Raw genomic sequence first — 16,785 nt, forward strand, 5'->3', positions numbered from 1 at the left:
GAAACAATATCAAAATATTTGGTCAGCCTACAACAAAACTCAAGCAAAGGGCAAGCAGCAAATGAAATCCCTCAGAAACGACGTGAACCTCTTCTCTCGTCTGTATATCGGATGCCAGAACCGGGATGGAAATCTAGACGAATTCTTCAAACATGAAAACCAAGCTTTCCCTTCTACACTATCGGACGGCGGAGGCATCGGGTTTGGTGTAAAGAGTGATCTTCTCAGTTGTCTAGAAGACTTTAGTCAGCCTAGGTCTGAGTTTCCTCCAATAAGCTGCATTGTCCTAGATGGAGCAGTCATCATCCAGTTGCTAAAACCTTCTACGGCAAAAACCTTCAAAGAATATGCCCTGCAAGTTTTTGTGCCTCACATACTCTCAAAATTTCATCAAGCCACGCGACTGGACCTGGTGTGGGACCGCTACATAAGAAAATCGTTGAAAGATGCAGCAAGAGCCAAGTGGAGAAAAGGGGTGAGAAAACGAGTGGGTAATTCAACTATACCCGGGAACTGGGCCAGCTTCCTCAGAATCGACGAAAACAAAACAGAGCTGTTCATCTTCCTCTCTGACATCCTGTACGATTCATTCCAGCTTGAAGATAAGGAACAGCTCATCACTAAAGGAGATGATGTCTTGAGAAAGCGAGCGCTTTTGGATACTTCAGCCCTGGCACCTTGCAACCACAAGGAGGCCATACCCGTATTATGTTGCATGCCGCCCACGCTGCTCACTATGGTCACAAGAAGATCCTTATCTGCACAGTAGACACTGATATTGTTGTCCTGGCGGTGGCTCTGGCACGCACTTGGAATGAGGAAACTGAAGTGTGGGTATCATTCGGCTCGGGGAAGACGTTACGCTCTTTGGCAGCCCATGAAATTGCTCGGGGTCCTCAAAGAACTCGGGCACTACCGATGTTTCATGCTTTGACGGGATGCGACACGGTCTCCTGCTTCGCCGGAAGTGGAAAGAGGACAGCATGGGCAGTATGGACAGTGCTACCTGAGCCTACGCAGATGCTCACTCTTCTCTCCACTGCACCAGATCGTATTAGTGAAGACGCCATGCATATAATTGAAAGGTTCATCATACTGCTTTATGTCAGAACAAGCACAGAAACGGACATTGACAAGGCACGTGGCAAACTATTTGCAAAGAAAAACAACGTCCAGGTCATCCCACCGACAAGAGCAGCCCTGGAGCAGCACGTCCGAAGAGCAGTATATCAGGACGGACATATCTGGAGTCAGGCCATGGTTCTTGCACCAGCACTGCCATCACCAACCGACTGGAGTTGGATCAAGACCAGCGGCGTGTATGAACCTCTATGGACAACGCTACACGAAGCATCCAAGATCTGCTGGGAGCTCGTCTCTTGCAAATGCAAGACTGCATGAAAAAGTGCAAGTGCAAGAAGGCCAGTCTGGAATACACACCACTGTGTGCTTGCGACGGGTAATGCTTTAAAATGTAAAATTATGAACTAAATATATATAACTTACAAATTATCTGGCATACCTTTCATCAAAGCATCTATTAAAACCTTCAGCAACAAACTTTATCTAAATTCTGTTGTCTTTCGGATGTCCAATGGCGACCATTTTGGAAAATGGCCACCACGGCCTCCAGGGGTCAGTTTGCCGATGGCTCCACATCCAAATTTGTTAATCTTACATCTGTATAGCTCTATACCAAAGTTAGTGCTTTTATCAAAAAATGCACAATATGTTGAAATATCCTAGCTAAACTGCCGCACTAATAGGCAAACATTATGAATAAACCGTTTTCGATCCCTTAAACCGTGCATCCCTAGCAGTCGTTCAGTTCACTATCTCTTCGCTACGGTCCTGTTCATAACCAACACTACAGATAGCTACCCCAGAACTTAAGTAGCCAGAGGTTATTTCAGAAGACCTCCTACAGAAGACATGGGGATGAAAAGCAATACTGCAAGAATACTGATAATCCATATTGAGCACGATCAAACGTCTGGTTCTGGGATGATTTCCTAGCTCTAGGAATCAATTTTCTCCCGGACCACCCTTTAAAATCGAAACTGCCTGATCGTTCGAAACTACATCGTTGTTTTACAATGTTGAATAGATATTTAAAGTTCTGTGGTTCCATCAAAAAGTGCAATCCATGATCACGAAGAGGCATGTGCTAATCATTTGACGCTTAAGAGCCTGTCTTACTGAAAATAATACAAAATTTACAATTTTTCTCTTGCTTGTTTATTCGTAAGTGAAAGGAGATAATGAAATGCAACTTACCATGATCATAGATAATATTATTCTACAACAGAAAATATGAACCTGAAGAATTTTCAGTGTTGCCAGAATAACAATTCCCTCAAAATCTAAGTTAAGGCAGCGACTAGAGGAACGAACTCAACTGCATTTGATTACGTATCATGTTGTTTTGGTATCCTGTGAACTACTTTTTAAATAACATTATTATTTAATTTTAATAACTGTATGTTAAAACTATTTTGTTTACTATAAACTAAATACAACCATTATTTAAAAGTAGTTGACACGATACCAAAATAGCATGATACGTAATCAAATGCAGTTGAGTTCATTCCTCTACTCGCTGCCTTAACTTAGATTTTGGAGGAATTGTTATTCTGGCAACACTATAATTTTTATGGATGGCAACACTGAAAATTCTTCAGGTTCATATTTTCTGTTGTAGAATAATATTATCTATGATTATGGTAAGTTGCATTTCATTATCTCCTTTCACTTACGAATAAACAAGCAAAAGAAAAATGGTAAATTTTGTATTATTTTTAGTAAGACAGGCTCTTAACTTGGATTTTGGCAACGCACTGGATAGAATTTTCTCCCACAGCTTACTAAGCTATTGAAAACTGAAGTTGAAAACATTGTATATCTACGACTTTGGATTCTCGACTATTTTACTTGATAACTTGATGCACTTTAATTCTCTAAATTATTTTAATAAATAACTCTGTAAATACGTGTATATGCTCATTCGTTGAATCTTACCCTCACGATTATGGAAGATCATAAGCTCTTTGATAGATAAATCCTTCAGCATGCTGGCAAAGATCGGCATATTTAGACGAATGCTTGAATCGCAAGACGTAGTCGTCAACAGTGTTAATGGCAGTAACAGATGGAGAAGGTAGTGATTTTCCATGTTCAGTGTTGATTTCATTACTTAATATTATCTCACTTAGAGCCAATACAAATACTCCACAAGAACCCTGAAACAAGAAGAAAATAACCAATTATTAATTTTGAAAAATGTAAAAAGACTGATGTTTACAATGTTATATATGATTTATTAAATGAATTATACATTAGTCTGTTTCTTTCGTTACATATGTATCCGCCCACTTTATTGATTTTGATTTTAGCATCTCTTCCTGCAGCAAGCTTAATAAGACGTGTACCTACAGCTTAATGTGGGATCCAAACCATATGAGCTCCCGGCGAGAATCAATCTCTCTCTCTCTCTCTCTCTCTCTCTATATATATATATATATATATATATATATATAAAGGTGTGATCAAAAAGTAAGGTGAATGTAGTTACACAGTGCCATCTATCGATGTTATATTCATTTCAACTAGTGAAGCCGGTAACCTAAATCTTTGGTACAGTCAGTGTCGAGTTTGAACGAGTTGTGACATGTTAGTTGGCTTCCAGGGGCAGAAGAGTGAGAAATTATTAAGAATGTTTGTCGCGCGCCAACATTGTTTTGTTCTAAGCTGAAAAAAAAAAGTGCCAAAGAAGCTCACAAAATGTCAAAATCAGTGAATGGCGATGAAGCGATGGCATTCAAGACTATTTACAAGTGATACGAGCGACTCAAAAGCGGCAAGCAGTCGATTGAAAACGAACAACGATCGAGACGTCGAAGACAGATGAATACGTGAAATTAGTGACACAAATCTGTTGAAACAGGCTAATGACTATTCGAGAGCTTTACGAGGACCTAAACATTTCGTATGTGTCCGTGAGAAGCACTTTCCTTCGATTAGATATGTAAATGGCTTCCTTCTTCACCACAGAAACTCACCGTGCTACACTTTGATTTTGATCTGCGAGTTTTGGGCTGGAAACAGTGTTCCTGTCTGTCCACATCTGCCTTACTCACCAGATTTAGTACCATGCAACTTCTGGCACTTCCAAAAAATTAAAATCATACTGAAAGGAATACGTTTTGCCACCATTCCTGACAATGAGAGGACCACAACAGAGCAGCTGAACGCCTTTCCAAAAGAAGCCTTCCAGAAATGTTTCCAGTCATGGATTCAACGTTGGAATAAGTGCATTAATAGTCAAGTACAATATTTTGAAGGAAATTCCATGTAAACTTGAGATGTGAAATCGGTAATTAAAAATAAGGAAACGCATGTTCCAGTATTTCCACAAATTCCGCGCTACGGGTAGAAAGGAGACCATTCCCTTTGTTTATTCAGAAAATGACCATTCTAAGACATTCAAGATGAAGATGAGAAATTCGTAAATAAACTCAATTAAAAACAAGGAAATATGTATTACACTGTTTATTAAAAAATCGTCCATAAAAGTGGACACGAAATAATTTCTATAGTATGCACATTTTCTTTTTTTTATTCAGAAACTGTCCAATCCAAGAACGCTCAATTCGATATGAAATTCAAACATATAAACTCTCAAAAGTAAGGGGATATACGTTTCAGTTTTGGAAACTCCTCTCCGAAGGAAGAAAAGCGGAAATTCTCTAGCATATTTAAGTTTATCTTTCTTTATTCAGAAAATGATCAATATTAGGATAGCTGAAGTTAGGAGTGTGATCTTCGGTATACAATCTGTTCATTAAAATTACATGATTGAGCTAACTACTAACTCTATGGCCTATGAAACCCGGAGGTTCAATACCGCTTTTACAAAAGCTCTACACTGATTTCTATCCTTAAGCCAACTGGATCCAGTTTCTACTTTGTATTCCTATTTCTGCAAGATCCATCTTAATAATGTCCTTCCATCGCCACCTAGGTCTTCCTAATGGTCATTTTCCGATTAGTCTTCCAATTAAGACATTGAAAGCGTTCCTACTTTCTTCCATTTTGGCTACATGACCTGCCCACATGAGCCTCCTAGACTTGATGACCCTAACAATGTTTGGTAAACGGTATAAATTATGTACTTCCTCGTTATGAAGTTTCCGGCATTCCCCATTCCCATTCCTCTTTGGTCCGAATAGGCCTATTCGTCTCAGCATTTTATTCTCAAATATTTTCAGTTTACGTTCTTCCGTCAGAGTAAGCAATCATACACAACAACAGGCATGATTATCGTTTTATATATTTTAAGATTAAAATTCCTCAGCAGAATTCGCGACGACAAGAAATAACACGAATTCCCTGCTTTTAGTCGACATTTAATTTATTTGTGAATATGGTTTTCGTTTGTTAATATTGATCCTAGATATTTGAAAGTATCCACTTTATCAAAAGTATTATTCGATATTTTAACGCATCCGTAATTTGGCATATTACGATCCCGACGAACTTCCATATATTTAGTTTTCTCTGCATTTACTGCTAAACTCATGTCCATGTAAGCGTTTAATGAGACCTCTGCATTTCTTTCTATTGTTCTCCTATCATCCTCTATCAAATTTACATCATCAGTATACTCCATAACCTGGTAAATACCATTCAACTCTAGGCCCTGGTTGCTATCTTTGATTTTCCTTACAGCGTATTCCAAAACAAAGTTGAATAATAATGGCGACAACGCATCTCCTTGTTTCAGGCCATTTTCGACGTGAAAGCTCGTGGACAAAAATTTTCCTACCCGGACTTTACTTTGGGATTCATTTAATCATATCTTAATTAACCTAATTAGCTCTTTCGGTATTCCAAATTCTGTAGGAACGTTGTACAATGTTTCTCTCCTAACCGAGTTGTAAGCTTTTCTAAAACCAATAAATAGTTGATGTATCAGGTATTGTAATCCCACTTCTTTTCGAGGATTTGTCGAATGGTAAGTATTTAGCCAAAAAATCCATATTTGAAGGAGAAAAGGAGAACAATTTCTATAATATTCACATTTCCGGTTTTATATTTATTACATCTTCCTCTACGCAGAAAGAACACTTTGTTAGTATTGATAAAATTTAACGACCATTTATTTTCTTACACAATGATTTCCTTGGCATGCAGCAGTGTCATTTGAAGTTTTGCTTGAGGAGGGGAAAGATCCCTCCAATATCATAGTTTCGTGCTTCTAATGAGCATATTTTATACCATTGATTAAAATATATATACAACTCAAACGTAAGGGAAGGGGGCAATTGCTCACCTGCTCTCCCAAAAGACGGCCCTGCTTGCACGAAATGCTATACAATTAGTTTCCAGAATAATATCTTTCCATATTGCTTTCTGTTCAAGAGTAAACATTAGGCTGTGCTGTGTTGGAGTTTAACGTCCCTTTCAACATCCAGGTTATACAGGGTCTTTCAAGCGGAACTTGGCCCAGTGCGCTGCGAGCAGCGGTTGAGAAAGCATCGCTGTCCGCGCGAACGTCGTTTTGGTCGTCGGTCACGTTTTTTGAGCGCCAAAAATGGAGTCAAAGATTGACCAACGCTGCGCCATCAAGTTTTGTGTAAAACTAAAAAAGACGGCATCGTACTCGTAGCACCATGTTTCATCACCACTGATTACACTGTCTAATAACTCTTCGTCGGCTTCCACACAATCCAGCACTTCACGACTCACTTTCACTCGCAGTTCTTTTTGCTCCTCGGTCAACACCTTGGGGACCAGTTTGGCGCACACCTTCCGCATGTTCGATTCTTCAGTCACAATTTTTTGCACTGCATAGTATGTCAAATTAAGTTCTTCGCTGATCTCCCGGAGGGTTGTCCGACGGTCCAGGTTCAGGTATTCGCGAACTCGGTCGACGTTTTAATCGGTTTTCGACGTCGACGGCCTCCCAGAGCGTGGTTCGTCATCGGCGTCCTCCCGGCCTTCCCTGAAGGCCTTGTGCCACTCAAAGATCCGAGTACGGGACATCACATCTTCCCCAAAGGCTTCCTTAAGCAGGTCCTGGGGCTCGGTGAACGTCTTTTTTAGTTTGACACAAAACGTGATGTGGCACTGACTTGATGACTTCGCGCGGACAGCGATGCTTTCTCAACCGCTGCTCGCAGCGCACTGGGCCAAGTTCCGCTTGAAAGAGGAAGGTCCCGCGCACATTTTCCCCCACCCCTCACATTTTTCGAACGCCAGGGAGCCGCGCGGCGGGAAAAGTTCCGGTCAATCACACCCTGTACAAGACCTGGGCCTATTGCTTAACCTGGTATCTGAACCACATAAGCTCCCGCCAGGTATCGAAGCTTATAGGATTCAAACTCATGTTAAAATAACCATTCGTATGCAAATCTGTTACGTTATCCACTAGACCAAGATCTCCTGCCTCTTAGCCTCTTCCGTTTGTTCTGTTACTATTCTGTTGACGGGTTCGCATCTGTTGCTTTCAGAGTAATAATTTCAGTGATAAATCTGTTTAAGATGAGCAGGGGCGTCATTTAGAGAGGGCAGGAGGGGGCAATTGCCCCCCCCAAGTGTTTGAGGAATACATTTACTTTAATCGATTGTCTACTAATATACTAGTACAAAACGTGAAAGTCTTATGTCGGTGGTACCCTTGCCCCCCCCTTCCAAGCGATGTCTGAAATGACGCCCCTGAAGATGAGGTCAAGTATATTAATTTTTCCTTCATAATATTTAATTTTTTCTTCATAATACTCGAAATTCTACTGTGGATTCATCTCGTCCTTGATACAATATGAACCAATCTTTTGTATGCGTGAGAGAGAAGCGGTACAAATCTGTCCCACTTCGTTCCTGTGAAACGTATCAATACATTCAGAGATTAACTTCCGCCCTATCCCGATTCCCGACAGAAACGAATTCTTTTTTTCAGTCACAAGAAATGTGTGATTACATTATACGTAATGACAGGCATTTAAAAGACTGTTCTGTGGTGCAGATAATCGTTAGAAGAAGCTAAACCAGAACACATGAACAAACTAACACAAAGCATTGTAAATTCAGAGCTAAGTTGTCGAATCTCTCACAGAACATCAATCACGGTTGCAGACTCCCAATTTTTATTCGGCTCTTCCTCACTCGTATGCAGGAATAAATTGTCATATTTATTTCTTATTTTTCTTCAAAGGATTGCCGCTAATGTGCCACTGGCGGCAGGGTTTCGTCGAGTCGAAACAGATATCTAGAGTTGGGATGTTAAAGTTATCACCGCGTAGCGACGAGGACTTCATTTTGGACCGCGCTCCTTCGATTCATCACGGAGAATCGCGAAGGGAGCAACACGAACTATCGCCAGTCATGTGCATGCGGTTTTTATTATATATTATTTCTTCCTGACGAGTTCCTAAAGTGAGCTCCGGGGGTCAAGAATAACCCCTGCCTCTACATCATCAAGTGAAAAATCTTATGAGTGCTTATAATTATATGGATTTAGATGGCAACTGTCGCCCATCATTTGAAAGTGAATATGGGAGAACTACGAAATGAAGTAAATGGACGCGCGTCATTTTATTATAAAATTAAATGGCGAACGCATTTTAACTGATCCCAAACTGTTATCGTCGAATATACACGGTTAAAGGAGTACTCCGATTAACCAAATTAAAAAGACCTCAACGATTTATTCCTCTACAAGCGATGTTTCCTTCACAGCCTTCGTAACGAAATTGGAAGAGCAAGCACCTAGTAATCATAAGGTTCGTGGTTGGAGTCCACCTTAGGGTACTTCTTAAAACTTCTTTCTAGTGCTTTTAGACTCACCTTGGTGTAAACAAATCACGCATATAAGCGATTTAGCATATTTTGGCGTTTCGTTGCGTCTTTGACGCTGGTGGTATAATTTTCAAAGCGGGGCCACCGTGGATCGTTCCTGCGGGGCCGCCATTTTTTTGGGCGAGATGTCGCTAGTTGCCCATGGGTGGTCCACCGACGCTTACAGCATGGGGTATGATGTAGGAGGTGGTGGTGTGAGCAGACAGTACTATGTAACACATTGCACTATGGCGCACGAATGTAGCTGTCTATTTGGGGGCGCGGTGGCTCAGTGGTAGAGCGTTCACCTCCGGTGCTTGGGGTCCCTGGTTCGATCTCAGCTCGCGCCGTGTGGACTTTGTGGTGGACAAACACTGTGCTCGTGGGTTTTCTCGGGGTTCTCCCGTTTCCTCCCACTTTCTTCATTCCACCATTTCATGCATTTCTCATCTTCACCGTCTCCTTTAGCCTAACCGGCATAATCGTGGGACGTAAAACTTAATGATTTCTTTTCTTTATTGTAGCTGTCTATTTCTGAAGGAGTTTACCCAAGGTCGCTAATTGGAGTGTGGTAGAAGTGGGCGTATCATTAGTGGTGTTACGTATACCATTAGCTTACAGTGCAGTTCAAACAGGATGGAAAGGCATTCGTAGACTCAAGATCGGGTAATCGAGATCCACACCACGCAAAAAAAAAAAAAAAAAAAATCACCTAAATCTTTGAAAGTCATTGTAGGCAAGGGACTTTTTTTTTATATAGAGATCAGTGATGCTATTCACCCGATTCGCTAGAACCGGTTGTTAAACTATTTCGAGTTCGCAGAACCGTTTGTTATATCCAGACAAACACACACACACATATATATATAACCTAGTGAAGAGTCAAAGAAAGAAGCCAAACAAATTTGTGAAAACACTTCTTTATTTTCCCGCTCGCTTGAATTGTTGTGAAAGCAAGCAACTTTGATTTTTTTTTTTTTTCAGTTCAATGGGCAAGACAGAAATCTGAACATGAATTCCTTGGTTTTGCCCGGAATATTAGGATCTGTGAATGTAATAAACGTAATATATATCTAGTGTCTATTATGTGTGCTACCTACCTGTTTTTGAATGCCTCTGATATCTTCATCAGTTCCGGAGATGTGCACTTTCGAAGCAATGTGTACGAAATATCTCGAACGATTGCCTGTCATGACCCTTCTCAAAATATGGTCCTTTCCCGGTGTGACACCCTATATATATCAGCGTTTCCCGACCTTTTTCAACTTGCGGCACACTACGGGTGTAACTTGAATTCTCGCGGCACACTCATAGCTATTATTATCTGTAAATATAAAATACCGTGGTATTTTTTTCTATGATTACTGATCTCTTTCTCACAGAGAAGAAAGCTCTATCACTGGTTTTCCCCGTGGTAAATCATTATCTTATTTTTCTTTCTAATTTTAAAATAGAAAACAATTGCAATGAAATATTGTAACCAGGTTTTTAAATATACGATTTTTTTTTTTTTTTTCGAAAACTGTATCCAACCTTTCACTAAGAAGGAAGATTACTAAATGACGAACGAAGAAACAAATCTCTTGTACTTTTAAAACAATGTAGGTAATTTGTATGCATGTTTGGCATGTTTGCTATCGATCGAAAGGATTAAATGATATTTTAAAATTTCAAGTTACGAAATATCTGCAACAATAAAGAAGCAATAATGGTCATAACAATGGTAACAAATACTTTTTTCAACATTAAAAATGTATAGAAAAGTAACAAGGTGTGAAACTTAAAATTGTAGATTCATAATAGAGGTTCATTGTAATGTGAAATACAATTATACATTTCCCCCCAAGTTTTGCAATTTGATACCTATAGAATTAACAATTTTGTTTCGATTTCCTCGCGGCCCATTCACGGCACACCGGTTGGGAAACGCTGCTATATATACATATACAGAACCGGTTGTTGAAAAATTAGAATGGCACCACTGAGAGAGACTATGTTTTCGTGTGGCGAATCATTTCCAAACGTTTATTGGCATTGTTTCAGAATAATCTCTATATAAAGATAGCCTCATCTACTTACCTTTTAGCCTTTCGTTCAAACAGAATGTCTCTCTTCAATATGTGAAGATCGTTTGTTCTATGTTATACAACACAATTCTGGAACAACTCAAATAATAGCGACATTTAAACAACCACACAACGCTATTTTTAAGTGTTTTACACTTTTAGCGACTCCTTACTACCACGGTTTACGTATTAAAAAATGACAAATAACGCTAGTGTTTGGACATCTTACTTCTACATTCGAATATCAAACGAATGACACTAGCTGATATTGAACAGTTTATAAGTGAGAGCACTGTCATAATAAATTACAGACAAAATGGTTCCCAAAATGCTTATGTAATCGACCCGACAACACAAAGAAAATTTATCGAAAGAGCAGGTGCAAATTATGCTCGCACAAAAAAGGAAAGAAAACTCAGAAAAAAAGACATCAAATTTTCATGGCTGTTATTCCTTGAAAGCCAGTACGTATTTAATCAAGTTGACAGCAGAACTCGAACTACTTTTGATAGGCGTTTAGAAAATGACCTCTTTTGAAATGGCAACCTTTCAATGAGTTTTTTTTCGTAAATAAGAATAACAGCCCGGTGTTTCCATATATTATCCGCCTTTATTACCTTTCAACGCTCGTGACACTAAAAAACACGTGTTTCTAAGTGACTTAGTTTTCTTTTAAAGGATTCTACTCAAACACATACATGTTAGTTAAAGTTGTCATTTTAAGGTATATAGAAAAAAATTTATTGCCTCAATTTGAAAGTCTTACTCGTTGACTTGTTTATTTATTTATTTATTGCTACAAACAGATCTAGGTCAATGTGTGTCGCATTAAGGGGGGAAAATTCAATGCAGAGATGATGTGGGCCACGGAAAACTTGACCCACTACACACTGTACCCACCATCCACCACAACACATCGTCATCAATTTTAACCTATGATCTACATCCTCCTCTCCACTGACTAAAGAAAATAAAATCTTTGGGTTTTATGTCCCACGCTTACGTCGGCTAGACTAAAGGAGACGGTGATGAGAAGTGAATGAAAATGGTGGAATGAAGAAAGTGGGAGGAAACAGGTGAGTCACGAGAAAACCCATGTACACAGTGTTTGTCCACCACAAAACCCACTTGGTGCGAGCTGGGATCGATTCAGGGACCCCATGCACCATAAGTGAACGCTCTACTAATCGGTCAATTGCTCAAGCATCGCTCTGTTACAACACCAGTGAATTCAACCTTTACGATATAAAATGGTACACTGTTTGTCATGGGCCACATCACGATGAATCTCAACTTAATTATTAGATATAATTATTTCCTTGTTGAATTACATACACTTATCAGTGGAAAATAAGATGAAAGTCTCAAATCAAGGTAAAGTACGCCAACGTAAAAAAAAAAAAAAAAAAAATCGACTGTGTCTCGAAAGCCAAGTACAGTGGACTCTTTTAATTCGAAGTCCAAGGGGACACGAAAAAACTTCGAATTATCCAAAATTCGAATTATCCAACAACATTCATTTTCACATATATAACAACAAACAAACCAAAGTACTGTGCATCAAAAACATATTCATATGGTGTAGACTTTACCTTTAAAGCAGCTCGTTATTTGCGTGATTGAATACCACAAACTAACAAACGACGAGTACGTGTACAATGGAAGATATATTTACGTACAACACTACAACATACATTGAATAGCCAAAATAATTAAACACCAGTAACAATTTGAATATTCTGTTCTTACTTTTAAGAAGTCGTAAACCTCATTTGCTTAAATTTGTTTTTGTACGGTCAATAAATGTTGAATTTCATGTAGGCTATTGCGTGGAATACGATATTAATAACATTTAGTTGACTTTATCAATAGTTCATCTTAAATTTTCAACCAATTCTGAAACAAGATGAGATTGGCACACGTTCTCTATCTTTACTTCTTCCAGAATTCACCTTCATCTTTATCATTTTTCTATTCATCCTTTGTATTACTCTTCCCCATGGCTGCATCTGGATAACTGAAAACACGTTAAAAATGGATTTCTCTGTTTACATCTGTCCAACATTAAAATTTTTCAACTGTATTTACTTCGAACTATCCAAAACATAGGTTGAAAAGTTCGATTTATCCACGATTCTTTCCTATTCTTTTCAATACAGTTTTCAAGGGGAATGGACTTCTGTTCGAATTATTCAATATTTCGAATTACCCAAGTTCGAATTAACGAGACTCCACTGTAGTAAGTTATTGCTATTATTTCAATTACAAATGTCAATATTCAAAAGTAGATACTCATCTCAAGTAAGTAACTAGAAACAAATGAAAAAGGAAGAAAAATTGAGACCTTGAAAGTAAAACGTAGCCGAATTGACCAGTGTTCAGAAGATGCTGTCTACAATGCACTGAGCAGAGAGGGTCGATAGGTCACGGTGGGTGATGGGTCGCACTGGGCCACTCATAAATCTTGACTTACTTGACCCACGACCCACTTCATCTCTTTTTCAATGAGAATGGGAAATAGATAAGGTTCAACCTCTGTAGACTACTATTATCATTTACAGACTTCACGGTGACTCAATGGCAGAGCGCTTACCTCTGCTGCGTGGGGTCTCTAGTTCGATACCTGGCTAAGTAAGTTCGTGTAGAACAACATCGTGTCCATGGGTTTTCTTAGGGTACTTCCGTTTCCTCCCACTTTCTCATTCCACCAATTCTTCCATCTACATTCATTTGTCTTCATCATCCGTCTCCCTTAGTCTAAAGGGCATAGTCGTGAGGACGATAGACTGAAATATTATCATTTACAATGCTTCGAAATAACTTTCGCCTCTCAAATAGCCTATTTGTTTTGGCGATCGTTAGAAGTCTTCGCGTTAGATACAAAATATAGCATCCGTATCCGTACCCGCGTCTGCAAGATATTCAATTCGCATCCGCAGATAATGACATAACAGATAACTGCATCTTATTTATTCAATAACACTTGTGATTTCAAAAATAATATAAAATAATAGTTGTTAACGTTCTCGCCTTTGATACGCGTGGTTCCGGGCAGGGCCGTGCCGTGGAAAATCAGCGCCCGGGGTGAGTATACGACGGCGCCCCCCATACATATATTCCAAGCAATTTTTCCTATCTTTTTTCCTTTTTTCTCCCGAATTTTCTCCTTCGCCCCGCCACGGCCCTGGTTCCGGATTCGATTCCCAGTGGAAGCACTCGTTCAAAAAGGGGTAAGAGGTTTCTCAGGCCAACCATCTTAAGATTTTTCCATGATTTTCCTCATGAACATCAAGCAAATGTCGGGATAGTACTTAACATACCGGTCCCAGGTCGCTTTCTTCCTCCCTCGGATAGTGTGTTCGCCGAGAGACGGCATCCATCATACCTGACTGGGCTAAAACCATAGTTGCCAGTAATGACCAGAAATATGTATAAATAAATAAATGACGATTTTTAACACAATAATTGTAAACACCTATCTTGTAGTTTTATAAATCCTACATGATGTCGATTAACTTAAAGTTAACATTAAATACAATTCCTTCGAATTGTAAATTAATATCCTTACTAAAATGTAATAAACTCCATGCACACAAAAATCAGGAAATCAACAAAAGAAAATGCGTAGTTGTTTAAGATCCTCTTGATATTTGGGCCGCGGTGACTCAGTGGTAGAGCGTCACCCCTCTAGTGCATGGGGCTGCGGGTTCAAACCCTGCTCCCGCCAAGTGAACTTTGTGGTGGACAAACACTGTGTGCGTGGGTTTCCTCGGGGTTCTCCCACTTTCTTCATTCCACCATTTCATTCATTTCTCATAATCACCGTCTCCTTTAGCCTAACCGGCATAACCGTGGGACGTAAAACTTAAAAATTTCATTTTTTTTCCTCTTGATATTTATACAAGAAAATTGTCCAGTCGCAAATACTCTTAAATAATTTCAGACCGCATTGCTTTTTATTATTTATCCCATTACTTATAACACTTAAGTGGATTTGCAAATACAGTAAGATGAAAAGAAGATAGAAAGATCATTTAAAGAGACAAGTCACACGGGAAGGTCCCAGAAGTTGTCGCTTAAATCTGATTGCCACATAACACATCTAATTGAGCATCATGAGAAATGAAAATGAGCAAAATTTAAGGTGCCATGGGCCAGAAGCCACATAGAAGGATAGAAGCTACTTGGCTTCAAAATTTGAAAATGAAATGAAATTCTTGAGTTTTACGTCCCACGGTTATGCCGGTTAGGCTAAAGGAGACGGTGATGATGAGAGATGAATGAAATGGTGGAATGAAGAAAGTGGGAGGAAACGGGAGAACCCCGAGAAAATCCACGCACACGGTGTTTGTCCACCACAAAGTTCACTTGGCGGGAGCAGAGTTTGAACCCGAGACTCCAAGCACCAGAGGTGAACGATCTACCACTGAGCCACCGAGGCCCCTGGCTTCAAAATTTGAAAATGAAATGAAATCTTTGAGTTTTACGTCCCACGGTTATGCCGGTTAGGCTAAAGGAGACGGTGATTATGAGAGATGAGTGAAAATGGTGGAATGAAGAAAGTGGGAGGAAACGGGAGAACCCCGAGAAAACCCACGAGCACGGTGTTTGTCCACCACAAAGTTCACTTGGCGGGGGCTGGGATCGAACCCGGGACCCCAAGCACCAGAGGTGAACGCTCTACCACTGAGCCACCGCGCCCCCCGCTTCAAAATTTGAATATCCAAACAATTACATTATAGAAATATATACGTTTTAAGTAAATATGTTGAAAATCGTTAAAGCAATCAAAACAAAAACTGCACAATACAATTAGAATAAAATGCCCTATCGAAAACCACAAACGGTGCTGCCATAGGTGAAGCAGTGTTGCCAACTCAGCATAAAAATATTTTGTTTGAAATAGCACCAAACACAAGTGCGCACAGATTTAAAATGCACCATTATAACTAAACATAACAGTGAAGTGTAGTGGTACAGTGTTGCACACTGTTGGGGCTACGTGTGCTGAAAATGTTTAATGGAGAAGTCTGAAATGTGGCGACAGATGGTAATTAGATAGTGCCACGATAAGACTATATTTCAATTAGCACTTATTTCTAGTTTTAGAAAGCAAAGTATGGTATGGTGCTGATCTAATAGTATCTTACAAAGTAAACCTACTATTGTGCATAACAGAACTTATACAAGGATATAAAAATACAAATTTGAAAAGAGTAAATAGATCTTCTTTTCAGTTTGCAGCTTAATAATTTTCTGAAGGTATGTCATGTTTGAGGCCTGGTTTTTAAAAGTTCGCAGACAATTGAACAAATTGTCATAATCGTGGCAATATATGGCAATTTCTAAAACTTGTTACATAATTATATTGAGTAGTGTTACTGGTTTAAATTAATATATTTACTTCATAACCCGTTCCCTCAGTTCAGCTTTACGAGCCAAAAACAAAATGGTATGTCGGTTTTGGTGTTTTTCCTCTAAACTTCGAAGCTTGAATCCCCTTAATGAACTTTTGCAGATGGCGTTAACAATTATTATAGTAGATTAATAATTACAATAGACTACAAAGGAAATAATTATGTTTACCGTTATTACTACGATTCCATTCGCTTCGAACAGGGAATGTATTCGAAGATGACTTTTCACATTGATAAAATGCAACAATAGTGCAGCCTCGAATTTATAGCAGCACATTGAGGCTTCATCCAGTAGCGTAACTAAATGCTTTGGGGCCCTCCCGCAGACAATGTGAAGTGGGGCCCAGTCTCTACGTCCCACTTCACTATTTGGCGGCCCTCAGATGGCTTGGGATCCCGCAATGTGCTGTCTTCAGAGCCCTTATTTGCGCCCCTGGCTTCATCCAGAGATTGACGCCAAAAGTATC

At 39.4% G+C, this 16,785-nt stretch overlaps 1 protein-coding gene across 1 annotated transcript in view; it reads right to left on the minus strand.

Annotated features, from left to right (window-relative positions):
* The window catches only part of LOC145685829 (glutamate receptor ionotropic, kainate 2-like), a 90,705-nt gene extending 87,470 nt beyond the window's left edge, over window positions 1-3,235 (minus strand). Inside the window, exon 1 of the mRNA XM_081758419.1 lies at window positions 3,019-3,235. Within this exon, the coding sequence (XP_081614545.1) occupies window positions 3,019-3,190 (172 nt within the window). The 5' untranslated portion in view covers window positions 3,191-3,235. The remainder of the gene's footprint in view (window positions 1-3,018) is intronic.
* Between the last annotated feature and the right edge of the window lie 13,550 nt (window positions 3,236-16,785).

Source organism: Thermobia domestica, chromosome 5 (genome assembly GCF_964235325.1).
Source record: "Thermobia domestica chromosome 5, izTheDome1.hap1.1, whole genome shotgun sequence".
Lineage (NCBI taxonomy): Eukaryota > Metazoa > Arthropoda > Insecta > Zygentoma > Lepismatidae > Thermobia > Thermobia domestica.